Source organism: Carettochelys insculpta, chromosome 10 (genome assembly GCF_033958435.1).
Source record: "Carettochelys insculpta isolate YL-2023 chromosome 10, ASM3395843v1, whole genome shotgun sequence".
Taxonomy (NCBI): Eukaryota; Metazoa; Chordata; order Testudines; family Carettochelyidae; genus Carettochelys; species Carettochelys insculpta.
Window position 1 is genome coordinate 37,022,087 of NC_134146.1, and position 15,161 is coordinate 37,037,247.

Below are 15,161 nucleotides of genomic sequence, written 5' to 3' on the forward strand. Positions count from 1 at the left end.
GGGAGCATCTTCATGTTATCCCCCTCTTGCCGCTATCCCCTCTTGCCCTTAGACGTTCTTGTTCCTAATACCCACCCCCTCCCAAGAAAGGAGAGTCCAAGTGACTTTCCTCCCTATAGTTCAACCCACCCAGTCAGGATACATAGGTTTGTTTGACTGAGTCAGGAGCACGTCTTGGACCGGCATTCACTAGCTCTACCAGAGCCCATGCAAAGCTCCACAGAAATCCCATGACTGTCATCATCAGTGTCCCCAGCTGTCCCCATCCATGTATGATTTTGGAAAATGTTTGATTTTTCAGTTTGGATCATTTGCATAAAAAAGCGATATGCTACATTACCAACACATATACTGCTGTACCACATTTCCTGATTTTCCACTAGTTACACTTGGAGGAGTTTTGTCTGCTATTTACTAACGCTTTAAGAGTCCTGTTGTACGAAGCTAGGGCTTCACTCAGGTAGATGGCACCATCATCTTCTATCCGATTTGAATTAAGATCTAGGATTTCCAGGGTTTGGTTCTGTTTCAGCAGTTCTCCCAAAAATTTCACACCATCACGAGTTATTTTATTACTGCAAGAGAAATATTTTAAAAGGAGGATACTATTGAGAAACCACCAGTGTTATTTCAAAGGCTGCAAATGCCTCAAAGGCTGCTGAATAAAATTTTGAAATTTATAGCTGTTGAAGCAATGTACAGTACATTTATTCTAACTGGATTTTTACTCAAACTGGGAATTATTAACACAAGCTAATCAATTAACCCTATTTCTTCACTCACATGTACTATACTATACTATACTATAAAAGTTAAGGACAGAAAGGACTATCAGATTATCTAGTCTAACCTCCCACCTCCCAGCCACCCCTACTCCAAGACCAAGAGTGACAATTAGACCAAAGTATTAAAGCCCTCAGCACATTAAACTATTGCATGAAAATGAGTAGAAAGGGAGGAATGGACAGTGGATCTGATAGACTCTCTGGGCCCCTGGGCAAGGCAGGAGAGTGGGGAGGACTGACTCTGTGCCCTCAGAAGGGGTGCTGCCTCGAGTGGAAGGGACAGGGCTGAGACTAGCCTCCCTCGGGTAACATTCAGTACCACCTGGAGCATGCTGCACCTACCCTGGCAGCCCTCAGTGCTGCCCAGAGCCATGCCATGCGGGGTTCCAGAAATAATTTAAAGGCCCCTGGGCTGCAGTGGCAGCCAGGAGCTCTGGCCCCTTCTGAATTGTTCAGACCCAAAGCAGTTACTCCCTTTGCCCTGTCTATCAGTGGGCCTGAGGACTGAAATGCATTGAGACCCGAGGCCCTTGGAGGCAGGAAATTTATTTGTTTATTTAGACAGCCAATCACATGGATCTTAGGAGAAAAAATTCCAAAGGGAGACAATCTTTTACCCAAAGCTTGTAAATTTAGGAGTAAAATATGTCATAGCCTCCAAGTGGTGGGGGTAGAAGGAAAAGGAGGGAAGGAGACAACCTCTTTTCCCCTCCTTCTGTGGCCTATGTGAGGATTTCTCAGAGTTACAGCAGAGTTGATCAGCCAGGGTGGGGAGGGTGGAGAATGTTGCACCCCTTAAAGAGGCTTCTCCAGATATACAAGGGACACTGCATCTCCCTAAGGCAGAAGGTTCCTGGTGTTCCTTGTACAGTGGCATAACTCTGCACCATCCCAACAGCCAAGGCTGTGACTAAAATAACATTGCACATTCTTCAGCCATGACTTCCATCTCTAACTGTCCATTTCACCTTGACAAATCACATTTTTCTGGAGGGAAAATAGCAGCAAGTACCATATGATATCCCTTCACATTGCTTTTTGCACAGTTTTCAACAGCAATAACGTACTCTGTGTGTGTGTAATTTGAATAAAAACGAGGTGGAATCTTTACCAACTGAGGTCAAGATATCGCAGGCTGTGGTTTTCATACAATGCATCACACAATCGCTCCACACCAAAGTTCTTCATTTCATGTTTGCACAAATGCAGTTCCATAAGACAAGAGTTATTTTTCATCATCAGACCTGTGTGCACTGTGGTCTCTTCCTAAAAATAAAATTTCTGTTAAACTATCATTTTAACATTAGATCTATATGTAGGGCCAAACACTACCCTTTAGCGGCTGGTCTCAAGAACAAGCACAGCAACTTTCCCTGCACTTAACCACAGATGTTTACATGCATCCAAGAGCAGAATTTGGCCTTAACTAAGCTTCTTTATGATGTATTATAACTAGATATACAAAAAAATCACTGGAAAAATAGAGCTGCAGATTTACAGAACTGTATACCCTTGCAGTGTAATTCTCAAGCAAATTTAACAACTCCCAGTCCTCTTCTATACCTTGGTCATTTCTTTTTCAAGTTTCCGTGACACGATATTTTAGAACTTGATCCAACTCCCATTGACATCAGTGGTGTGAAACAGGTGTCAAAAATTGTTTTACAAAGAACAGATGTCTTGGAAAGAGGGATTAATGGTAGAAAAAACATATTCTGCATCTATAAAAGGCAGTGAATTGTTTTCAAAATTAGCATGTTTGGTAAAGGCAATAATTTGTAAATGGCTTCAGTCAGGTAGGAACAATGAAGAAGCCCACACAAAGGAGAGGAAGGAATAATGGGAAGACACACATAATCTTCAATGGGTGTTGGTTTGGGCCCTTAGTAGAGTGTGGGGTTTATTCTGATCCAGATATTTTCAAAACCAAGGGCCTAAAATTAGGCTCCTAAATCCATGGTTAGGCATCTATGGCTTTGTCTACACAGGAACGCTGTTTTCATTATAAGCCAAGATGTGAATTTAAACTGATGTAGGTATACTGGCATAACGCCCCAAATGGGCATTTACCTCATTTTAGGACAGAGGTGTGGGGGCGTTTTTTGTATTTTTTTTGTTCTGTTTATTTCACTTCAGAAGGCACTTAAACTAAACCAAAAAATCCACTCTTTTTCTGCAATTCCCATTTAGACAACCCCTAGATAAGAACTGATTTTCCAATTGCTTTCTGTTGAGACCAAGAACTCAGCACTCTGAAAAGAAGGTTGTTTCACACTGCTAAATCATGATTTAAGAGCATAACTTTAGGCTCAGATATGAAAATCTTGGCTTCTGAGCCTACAGTCCTTTTTGTTGCTGTTCACTCTTTAGGCAGAAAGGTTTTTAAAAAAAACACAACTTTGGCAGCTCTCATACAAGTATATTAAGCAGCCCCAGAAAGTTACACTGTCCAGGAGCACTATAGGCCTCCATAAACTTATCAGTATTGATTACCCTTACGCCTGTATCTGAACTTACTCTACAGTATATAGACATACCTCCTGGCTGTACAGTATAGGACGGTTTAGGTTTAGTGCTTTTATTGCTTTGTTATGGCTCATAACTGTTGCTATTGCTATAAGACTCTGCATGCCCTGAAAACAAAAATAGATAAATTCTTTAGAAAAACCTGTTCAATATATAAATAAAGCAACATAGATGGAATGCCTCCTTATAGGATGTACTTTTGGAAAAATCATAAATATCAAATTGATATGAGTTAGAAATACTGTTTTTTCTACACAGGCCACTTTCTTTGGAAGTGGCATGCTAATACAGGAAGCGCAAGATGCTAATGAGGCGCAGATGCAAATTCCCCGTGCCTTATTAGCATAACATCACGTGATTTGAGTCCAGAAGACCATTTTTCCAGATTCCAAAATGCCGTGTAGAAGCGTGGCCCCAGGGAATGGGGGGCTTCCAGAAGGAAGTCCTCCTTCCAGAGGCCCCTTCTTCCCAAAAATTTTTGGGAAGAAGGGGCCTCCGAAAGAAGGACTTCCTTCCAGAAGCGCCCCCCGCGGCCACACTTCTACATGGCGTTTTGGAGTCTGGAAGAGTTTACTGTACTTACATTGTGTTATTTTTTATAATGTATGGGGTAAAACTGTTAATAATATTCATGGGGCTCAGGACAGGGCTCCCCAGGTTAGGGATAGGCTTGTAGAAGGCAAAGCTATCTGGGATGATGTTAGGTTTCAAGTAGGTGGGCCTCACTGCGTGAGGGTGAAGATAGTGGAGCGGAGGACTCCCTAAGGTAAGGGTAATGCTATGGAGAGTAGGGCTCTCCAGGTGAGGATTAGGTTTCAGGTGAGTAGGGCTCACCAGAGTAGGATGTAGGTTCAGGTGGGTAGGAACCTCCAGGATATAGGGTTCAGGAGATTAACCTTCAAACCTTTGGTCTGACCCAGTATGACCATTCTTATGTTCTTATTACATTCTTATGACTGTGGAGAGTAGGCTTCCCAGATCTACAGTTAGTGTTTAAGTGTGTTGCCTAAAATGTGCTTGGAGGACACCACTAGTTACCTCTTTCCTTTATGAAAACTAACCATTTACTTTTATCTTTTAACTGGTTATCAATGCATGAGGAGACCTTTCCTCTTATCCAATGATAGCTTTCTTTGCTAAACAACTTTGGTGAGAGACCTTGTCAAAGGTTTACTGGAAATCTAAGTATATTATATTCACTGAAAGGCCGTTGTCCACATGCTTGTTGACCAACTCAGAGAATTTTAGAATATTGGTGAGGAACAATTTCCTTTTACAAAAACCATATTGATTCCTCTCCAACAACTTATGTTCATCTATGTGTCTGATCATTTTGTTCTTTACTATAGTTTCTACCACTTTGCCCAGTACAGAAGTTACCAACCTGAAATTGCCAAGATCACCTCTAGACTCCTTTTAAAAAATTGGCATCATATTAGCTATCTTCTGGTTATTTCGTGCAAAAGATGATTTGAAGGATAGGTTACAAACCACAGTTAGTAGTTCTGCAATTTCACATCTGAATTCTTTCAGAACTCTTGTATGAATGCCAAATCATCCTGATGCCTTACGATTTCATTTATCAATTTGTTCCAAAACTTCCTCTAATGACACCTCAATCTGGTACAATTCCTCAGATTAGTTATCCAAAAAGAATGGCTCAGGTTTGGGAATCTCTCTCAGATCCCTAGGATAGTGTTAGGACTGGGTTAGTGTTCAAGTGAACAGGTCTCTCCAGGCTAAGATTAGGTCGACAGACAGTCGGGCTTCCAGGCTAGGGTTAGGGTGTTATGGAAGGTATAACTCTTAGGACAAGAACAGGATGAGTAGGGGGTCCATAAATAAGGGTGAAATTTAGCTAGGCTACCTTCCTAGATTAAGGCTTTGGAGGGTAGAGGTTGCTGCGGTAAAGTACTGCCCTGTGTATCTTTTGGTGGGGACAGTAGGTGTTGCTTGCGGGGCAGCGGACACAGCCACGGACATTGCCACATGGCGCGAGGAGCTGTTGCAGGGCAGTGGACACAGCCACACCTGTGAGGAGCCGCTTACAGGGTGGCAGGCATAGCCATGCCCACAAGGAGCCCTGTGCAGAGCTGCTTGCCTTTTAAGGAGCCGCCTGCAGGGTGGCGGGCACAGCTGCACCCTGTGAGGAGCTGCTTGTGGGGGGACATCACTGCACAGGTGCCACATGGCGCAAGGAGCCTGGGGGGCTCTCGCTCAGCCTGCGGGGAGGCTCGCACAGCACTCAGACTCTCAGGGGGAAAAATAGAAAGCTGCATTTGCCAGCATTATGCTGGTTATCTGAGAGATCTGGTTGTTCAAATACCAGATAAACAAAAGTTTCCTGTATCAGAGAGTACAGTGCAACACTCAAACTCCCCTAATGGCTCTTTGGGAGTAAAGAAAATGACAGAGGCTAAAATGCACTATATTACGTACTCCTATAAACACACGATGCTACAGGCTCTTCCAAGTGCATCTTGCTAGTGCCAACAGGATATTTTGTGATAGATGAAGATACCACATTGTATAGAACAAGATACAATCTTCCATTAATTTAACCAAAGGATGTTTATAATACTCTTAGAAAACTGTAAGTTTGCAATTTAAATTGATAATTTTACTTTACTCACCAAATCACAGTCTCCAAGATCTAACTTCTCTAAGGTTGAATTAATTTGCAGCATTGAAGCAAAATACATTCCACCTTTGTTTTCAATTTTGTTGCCAGTCATTCTCAGGTGTAGGAGCGTTTCATTCCTCTAGGCAAGAAAACTTAAAAGGATTTCTCTGAATGGATCTAAGCATTTTATTAGAGATATTTTAATCATGCCATAAAGACAAAATGTCATCTTCTGCAAAGATCACAGCCGACTGTTAACAGTAACTAAGTAGCTGCCTTTATTTTCACTGGGATTAGTTGCCTGCATAAAGTGTAGCCAGGAGCATAAGGGTTTGCAAGGGTGGGAGGGCTCGGAATTATTTATGGATATTCGTGCTTCCATTATAATCTTAAATTTCTTCAGTAATTTCAGACTGCTGGGTGTCTCAACTGACAGTATAGATGCAAACTACTTTAAAATAGAGGCAAATCCATTCACCATTATATTTCATTATTATATCACTCATTTCACATATTTAGCTAACGGCTGAATTTTTAATGAAAAATACTAGAAGTTAGTGAGCTCTGATTACTCATAAGAAAACAAAAGAGAAAAGACCTGTAAGCATCTAACTTCCTGCATAGAAAAACTTCAGTGGAATTACTCACATACAGACAATTAAGACGGTATGCACATCTTTGCAAGCCTGGCCTCTTTTTTTGGCAAATTAAAGGCTTGATCCAAATTGCACTGAAGTCAAGAAAAATATTCCTATTGACTTCAGTGGGCACTGGATCAGGCCCTAAGCATTTATAGGTCAGGCCCAAGCAATACTGTATACACAGTAAATTTTGTTTTTAAGTCCTTGGTGCCACTGTAACAAAAATTATGTTGAAAAACCCATTATGACTAATTTAAATACAAAATTACAACAAACACATTTTATGACGCTGATGTGTGAGATTATGCAGTGATGTCCTAAACCAGTGGTTTTCAAACTATTGGTCATAACCCAATACTGGGTCCTGGAATGTCAGGCACTGGATTGCCTTGCTATAGGTGTCCACGTGACCAGTGGACGGTACAAAGGCAGACTGCACTGTAACCTGGAAGTGGAAAATGGCCAGCAGCAAGTCTGGCTCCTAGGTGGAGGGAGAGAGGCTACAGAGCTCTACCAACTGCCCTCTGCCCTAAGCACTGGCTCCGCACTCCCATTGGTTGGGAACAGACCAATGGGAGGTGGGAGAGCTGTTGCCTGGAACCCCCTCCTTCATCCAAAGCCCGTCATCCCTGGCTCCATCCTGAACCCACATGGCCAGATGGAGCACTTGCTCTCCCTGGGCCCAAATCCATCATCACCAGTCCCACACTCTAGTCAAACAATATAATTATGTTGTGCTGCTAGCATCAATTTTCTTCAAATGGGTCACAAGAAAAAAAGTTTGAAAACCACTGTCCTAGACAAACTGATGTCAAGGCAAACAATGACATCATAAAAAGGAAAACTTAAAACCAAAAATAGGCAAATATAGGCATCTTATAGCAAGTTTCAGAACATAATGGAAAACTTTAAAAGAGCTTCTTGGCTATGTATTTGACCGTGTGAAATTTTGCCCTGTTAAATCTTGGTGAAATACAAAAAGGGATATCCAGCTATTTTATAGTCAAAAATCAGACTCTCTCTTTCTTTAACAGATACTCACTATGAGGAAAGACAAGAGGTTTTTCATGCTAACTTTGATACTGATGACAGAGTTATTGTTGTACATCAGAAGGTACAATATCAAATCAGATGCTAAAGTCAAAACTACTACAGTACAATATTGATACTTACATGCAGTGCTTTAGCTATCAGTTCTGCTCCACTAGTGCCGATATCATTAAACATCAGATTGAGGTAGCGCAGGGTTGAGTTTTCCTATAGTACACAAACAAGCAACCAGCATCAAACTCAAAAATATAATTTTACAGAGCATTTGCTCATTTTAAAGAGTGAATACCTCACATGGTTTTGAAAAACATTTTGTTCAGAAACAGTTTCCTTCAAAATAAATGTATTGAGCACCAACATTTAAAAACAACCGTAACACAAAAATGAACACAGTTATGATTAATTAAAAACTAACAAACTGCCTTCTTAATCAACGGCCCAGCTTCAAACTGCTCGCATTTGCATATTCCTGGCAGTACCTCATAGTACCTCAAAGTGCCACATTACCATAGCCCCTCCAAAAGGTGCTATGGCTCTGTCTACACTTGCATTCCTCTTTCAAAAGAGGCACGCAAATGAGGGAAACCAAAAATGCAAATGAGGTACAGATTTACGTATCTGACACCTCATTTCCATATTCTTTCAAAAGAGCTTCTTTCAACAGAGACACATCTACACTGCTTTTCTTCTTCTGAAAGAAGAATATTCAAATGAGGCACCATATATGTACACCTGTACCTCATTCACATTTTCAATTTCCCTCATTTGCATGCCTCTTCTGAAAGAAGACAAAGTGTAGACACAGCCTTAGAGCTAGAAATGAAAATTTACACTCAGAGCATGATTCAGCAGCAATGAGCTGACTCCACAGCTATGGAGCATTCCTTCTTCTGGAGGTCACTAGAAGCACGTTGTTACGCTTCCATACATAATAAGCATATAGATATATAATGCATTTGTCCATTTCTGTTAATTTTTGTTGTGTGCAATGTACTACCAAATGCTATTTAAATGCCTTTTTTGTAGACCGTACTATAAAATGCACACACATCAAAACAACTGCAAAAATTTTATGATGAATGCAATCTGATATTCTAAATCCATAATGTCCAATACACTGTCTGTTCACCACATGTGGTGAAGCAGCCATGCATGTAGAGAGCCCTCCATCCCTCCGCACACAGGCCCACCACTTGGTGGGACAAGCATGTGGTGGCAGTGGCGTAGGCAGTTCCTCCTGCAGTTCGCATGGAACCATGGGACAGCTCACTTGGAGCAGCTGGCATGGGGTGGGGCAGCTATGCAGGGTGGCTAGCACAGTAGTGTGCGGGGCTGGGTGGCTGCTGCAGTGCAGGGTTGGGCAGCTCTGGTGAGTCACCAGCAGTTTTGGAAGGGGTAGGATGCTTGGCTGCAGGGGGCAGGTGCCTGGCTCGGGTGGTGGGGGGCATGAGTGTGGCAATTGTTAAATTTATTTTGGACACCACCATTCTAAATTGATGGATTTGAATATGAAAAGCCAAGATTTCAGGAATTTTTCCAAAACAGCACATACAGTCACCAATTTACTGCATGTAAATGTTATCATGACCAATGAAACCAAATCCTGAGGTAAAAATCAAATATTCTGACATGGAGAAAACTACCTGAAGGAATTTTGCAGCATGCTCTGCTCCAATGTCTGTTAATATGTTATATCTAAGATCCAGCCCTGAAATGCAGACAATACAGACATAAATAAGACTAACAAAACTTCTTAATAACTAATTGATCTCTTCACATAAGATAAGAAAATACAAGACTCAAAAATGTTTCTTGTTTCAAATTTATGCAGACATGTAGTAATACAAAACAACATACCTGTAACAAATGTGTTACTGCTTAAGATGCAGGCAAGAATTCGAAAATCCTCATCTGTAACTTTCTGTACTGGCACCAAGCAGTTATTTCCAGCTATTTTCAATGTTATCCCTTTTGTGAATCTGTTTTAATGTAGAAATAAGTCTGTCAGTAGAAAGAAACACTATAAAAAAGTATTCTGTATGTATCATGGGACAGAGATGCACTGGTGCTCTTCCACTATCCCATCTGGTATATTTATCAGGAATGTGAAACCTGGTTCTCAAAAAATCCATGTAGAACAATGCTATGCCAGTTGTAATCCATAATGGTTCATTTTGGAAGCCTGATACAGTGTATTTCCACAAGACCTCACTTAGACTTTTAGCAGCAAAATGATTCAAGGTATTATTCTGGAAGATTCATTCTCTCCTTTTTCATTACCCCTTCTTCGTTTTACTCCACCTTACCCTCAATAATTAAGCACAGAAGAAATCAGCTATCTTTCCATTTTTACCTATAGTCAGGCACTTTAGACCTGGTGAATTCTGCCAGTGTTCCATTTGGAGCCAGAGTCAAATTGCAGAATTCCCCCAGGACTAACACTAAAATGCCACAGAATATGATCTAAGGAGAAAGTCTTGGATAAAGGCCTTAACATACTTAAAATGGCCTTCACCAAACAAGGATACTCCACCAGAGAAGTGCACCCTACCATGCAGCAGGTCACCCAATTACCCCAAGAGAACTTGCTTCAGTACAAATATAAAACACGGACAACATACTCCTAGCTGTCCCCCAGAACCCCACACTGGAACCCATTCATGATGCCATCAAACAACTGCAAACTAGACTCAATGGAGATCTCATCCTGAAGGAAATCTTTCCTGACCTCCACTTCTTCAAACTACCTCCCAACCTCTTCAGGCTCATCAGAATCCAGCTGTCCACAGACCAAGATATATCAGTTCAAAGCAACAGCAGACCCTGGAACAACAGATGCAAAACCTGCAGACGTATCTCCACTGCTACCATGATCAACATGCCTTCACAACACACCTTGCAAGATTCATGGACACCATAGATGCCTATCATATGTGGAATAGCTCATCCAGTGTACTAAATTCTTGAATAAAATAAGTACAGCTTGAACCTCACAGGTCTGGCTCTCTGTGGTCCAGCAAGACCATGGATGTTGCTAGACCAGACAGCAACTGGACCAGAGAGCCCCAGTTGCATGGAACCAGTCTGGCTGCTGGACCAGGAGCGGAGCCCCACCAGTGGGCAGGTTGCCCCGTGTGCAGCGCCATGGCAGAAAGCCTGGCCAGTGAGCTGACAGCAGGAAGACCTGCAAGGAGCTCTGCCAGCAGCCCCGGTGTAGGGAGCCTAGCCAGCAAGCCAGGAGCATGGAGCCTTGCTGGCAGCCGCATGGCAGGGAGCCGGATGGGGAGCTGAGCTCCACCTGCCCTCAGCAGCTCTGCAGCAGAGCCCCCCTGCCAGCAGCCTGGGTACAGGGAGTGGGGCAGCAGCCAGAGGGGACTCAGCCCCCAGGCTGGCAGGCCTCCAGTCAAGCCTGGAGGCCTGACCTCCCCCGGTCCAGCAAATTCTCTCATTTGGGACAGCTCAGGTCCTCAGGGTGCTGGACCAGGGAGGTACAAGCTGTATTATGTATGTGAAACAAGATAATCACTATGCTCTCAAATGAACTCACGTAGGAAAATGATAAAAGACAAAAACACTTATCACAAAATGATCACACGTGACACATCAGCCCTCATCCTCAAAGGAAACTTGCTTTAAAAGATGAGTGGAAGAGTTTAAATTAATTATTCAGCTAAATACCAAAACTGACAGACCAGAAAGCATGAATTTATGGTTTATTACAACAATCTATAACCTACTAACACTCACTATGATGGCACATGTGTTAATGGACCACTGGACTTAGAATGTGTACAGCATGCACCAATTACTTGTTAAACAATCAGTTCTACCTTGCACTTGGCTGTGACACCAGAAGTACTTCTGTGTCCCACAAAAGCTTGTCTCTCTCACCAACAGAATTTGGTCCAATAAAATACCAATCCACCTTGTCTCTAAATATCCTGGGACCAACACAACTACAACTACACTGCATACGTTGCCTAAAAGACAATTATATCCTGCCCCAGAGATGTTCCTAGGAGGATGCTCTATTAAGTTAGGGTTTGTTTTTTAATGCCCAGACAGGAATGACTCAGAGAACCAGCGAGAGCTAATCAGGTGCACATGAACCCACTGAAGCTGTGTCTACACTATGAACCTAACAGCACCACAGCTCTGTGCCAACAGAAGGAGCCTCTCCTGCCAACGTAATTAAATCACTGCCACAATGCTCTGCTACAGCCATAGTGCTGTCCACACTGGCTCTTTTGTCAGTGAAACTTTTGCAGTCAAGAATGTGTTTTTTCACATCCCTGACCAACAAAGTTTTACAGACAAAAAAGTCCTAGTGCAGACATAACCTGAGGCTCAATAATTTACAAGAAGGGCTACAAACTATATGGTATGAGTGACACAAAAAGCACATCCTAGTCAGAAGTCAGGAGAAAATGCTTTAGGAAAAACAGAGATGTTATCCTAAATCAGTGGTTTTCAAACTTCTTCACTTGCATACCCCTTTCTACATAATGTAGTCTACCATGTACTGTACTCCCATCTGCGATGGGGAAAGTCGTTATGGGGGGCACATCATGAGTCCCCCCCGACCCAGGTTTCTACTTTCCATTTAGCAACAGCTTCTAGAGGTTTTCAAACTATCAGGCAAAAAGAAACATTCAGAGGGGTGAGCAGCGACAGGTGAGAGCCCTGTCTGGGTTGAGGATAGTGTTCCCTATAAACTGAATGTTTGGGTAGCTGCCTACAAGAGATTCACCTGCTGCCCCGCTGATCAGCAAAGCAGCCATAGCCTCCCAAAGCTGGCAATATGTACTTGTTGGTGGTGCACATTTGCACATGCCTTGGCACACACAAAATTTACTCTGAACACAGAGGTTAAAAATTAGAGGGAACATTGGTTGGGGGGCACATCCAACTCAAAGGTGGGTGCTCGGTTCAAATTTGGGTGGTATGCTGAGGTAAGTCAGGGTGGAGGTGGTGTTCCCTTCTCAAATGCCACCACTCAATGCTGGTCCAAGGCAAGTCAGGGGATGGAGGTGGCACTTGCTTCCCAAGCCCCGTCACTTGGGGTCTAGCCAGTCACCTGGGATCAACACTTGGCCTACCAAATGTTTCTCCAGGATACTCTCCCGTTAGAATACCTTTTTACTAAATAAATCATTTTGTCTGCCATTACAGGATTTTTCTTGTGTACTTGTTGACAAGAGTTTACATAGTTTAGAAATCACTGCCTTGAGTGTTTTACACCTTTGGAGTTTTCTGCCAGGAAGGAATATGCAGTCTTTTGCCACTCCTACTATAAAACCTAAACCCAAAAAGGGTGATTTGTGTTTAAATTGGAAATTCCAGAGAACTTTGCTTTTTATTCCCCCATCATTCCATTTCTCATCCTGTTGCACTGTCCAAACTTTTCAGAAGTATTTAAAATATGCTGTGTATTATTTCCTTACGTTATATCTGCTTTCTCAGCTTCTTCAAGCATGTGCGCAATGAAAGGGTTTTCTGGCTGGCTTGACTCTTGACAGGCTTGCACATAATGTTTATGAAGACTAAGACAAGTTGACATGACAGCTTGAAAAATAAAAGCAATTTAGTAGACAGTTTTATTCATTTCTAATGTGCCCATCATATAGAATCTAGGACCCTTAAGAAACTGAGAGACAGTAGTCAGTCAAAACAAGCGATGTACTTTTAGTATGATGTAGGAGTTTCCATATGGCCAGTTAGTAAACAGCAGGTTACAGCACAGATTTACACTATTTTCTGTGTTCTAATTCTTCACACAAACAAGAAAAGGCATTTCAAACTTACGTGGGGTTTAATAAGGGTTGTTGGTAGCTTTGAATCTCTGTGACTCTTGGGCAGCAAAGTTTACACTCGTGAAATACCAGGGACAGCTGCTGGAGTACTGTCAGTCAACACAGATAATATGGTGTCTACACTGCACTAACTACAGTATATCCACCCTGGCTCAAGGCCATTTGAGGTGATGTTACTGCATTGCTGTATCAGAGTGTTTATATGAGGAGACAAATTGAGTGTAGACTCATGCTAAACTAGGATGATGCAAAGGGATTTAGGTTAACCTAACTTTGTAGTATAGACAAGGTATGAGAGGCAGATACTCAGAGAATGAGTGAAATTAAAATTCCTCAAAACAATTCCCCCCAATTGATATACAGTATTTCAGTTCTACTTCTAGTAAGTCTGAGATGTGAACTTTGCAGATACATTTAAAAGCTTCACTAAAAATAATTGCAACTCTTTTGACAAATAAATAACAGAGCAACACTGCCCCTTTGGGCTTAGATTCAACAGCCAGTAGTTCTGATAGCAAGATTAATCCCATCTCCAAATTTGGGAAAAAACACAGAAAAATACCACTTTGGTTGAAGGGCTCTAGACTTGGGATTTTAATCAATATTCAGCAATGGACAAATAACAGTAATTCAGATGAAAGACAAAACAACCACTTAAGCATTTCCTGTCCAGTTTAGGGTTACATTTTGTCCTTACATATGTGCATGTTTACTCAGACACTCCCTGGAGCTCCACATAGACCCTTGTCTCCAGTAAAACCTTGGTGAAGACAAGGCAGTTTGGCATTTTTAACCACATTAGCAGGCCAAGTTCAAGGCTCTAAGTCATATCTTGAAGACAAGGCAAATAAGCCCACACACTCAGGAACTCCTCCTCTGCTCTACAGCACTGAACAAATCTTGGCTACCTTAGAGAATCTTCTCATGATGTTTAATATAGGACTGTACATAGCGACCCTCATAGCCCAGGCAGACAGACTCATGCCAGAGAGGCTTGAACTACCTTGCTAAAAACAGCAGTGGAGATGCAGACTAGCCACCCAGCTCACATCCAGGAAGTGCTTAAAAGCCCAAACTGCTGCCCATGCCACAAGATTCACAGCACTATTTTTAGTGTGCTAGCGCAAGCCTGGCTAGCCCAAGTGCAGTGTAGGCAACACCAAAGGATGTAATTGTTGCCAACACAACTTGACCACAGCAAGAAGTCCTGTGGCACCTGACAGACTAACAGATGTTTTGCAGCATAAGCTTCCGTGGGCAAAAAAAAAAGAAAAAAAAGGGCAAAAAGCTTATGCTGCAAATCATCTGTTAGCCTGTCAGGTGCCACAGACTTGCTGTTTTTGAAGATGCAGACTAACTAGGCTCCCCCTCTGAAACTTGACCACGTTTCACCTTCTGTCCTGTCAGAACTCTGCTCTCAAAGGCCCGGCTCTCGTACCGACATCTCCTCAACTAGTGAGCGACACCTGGCCATAGGCCGCAGGCGAGATTTTCACCCCCGATGTTAATTTACTGGATACATTTTCTAGCAATCAAATTACCTTCCGAGACCTGAGCCCTCCCTTCACGACAGTCCCACTGGAACCTGGGTGCTCGGACAGCTCCGAAGTCACACTACGGAGGAAAAATAACCTAATACGCTTATACATAAAACAACCCTGCCCCCTGCACCCCGCCCCCTTCGAAAGGCCGCCCCGTTCCTTGCGCCGGGCACACCAGCGCT

General features: G+C 42.5%; 1 protein-coding gene across 6 annotated transcripts in view; it reads right to left on the reverse strand.

The window, feature by feature from the left end:
* Nucleotides 1-15,161, reverse strand: part of LRRC34 (leucine rich repeat containing 34) — a 30,801-nt gene that overhangs the window by 15,323 nt on the left and 317 nt on the right. For 5 of the 6 annotated variants that reach the window (XR_012646881.1, XR_012646884.1, XR_012646882.1 and 2 more), the window contains exons 2-10: nt 14,980-15,052; nt 13,070-13,190; nt 9,483-9,604; nt 9,269-9,333; nt 7,749-7,832; nt 5,945-6,073; nt 3,323-3,418; nt 1,897-2,051; nt 420-575 (exon numbers count right to left, since the gene is read on the reverse strand). Coding sequence is in view for 2 of the 6 variants with exons in the window: in XM_075004639.1 (XP_074860740.1) it covers nt 420-575; nt 1,897-2,051; nt 3,323-3,418; nt 5,945-6,073; nt 7,749-7,832; nt 9,269-9,333; nt 9,483-9,604; nt 13,070-13,185 (923 nt within the window). In the remaining 4 variants the exon portion in view is untranslated. Of the gene's footprint in view, nt 1-340; nt 576-1,896; nt 2,052-3,322; nt 3,419-5,944; nt 6,074-7,748; nt 7,833-9,268; nt 9,334-9,482; nt 9,605-13,069; nt 13,191-14,979; nt 15,053-15,161 lie in introns of all 6 variants that reach the window. The other variant, XR_012646883.1, reaches the window with a different exon arrangement.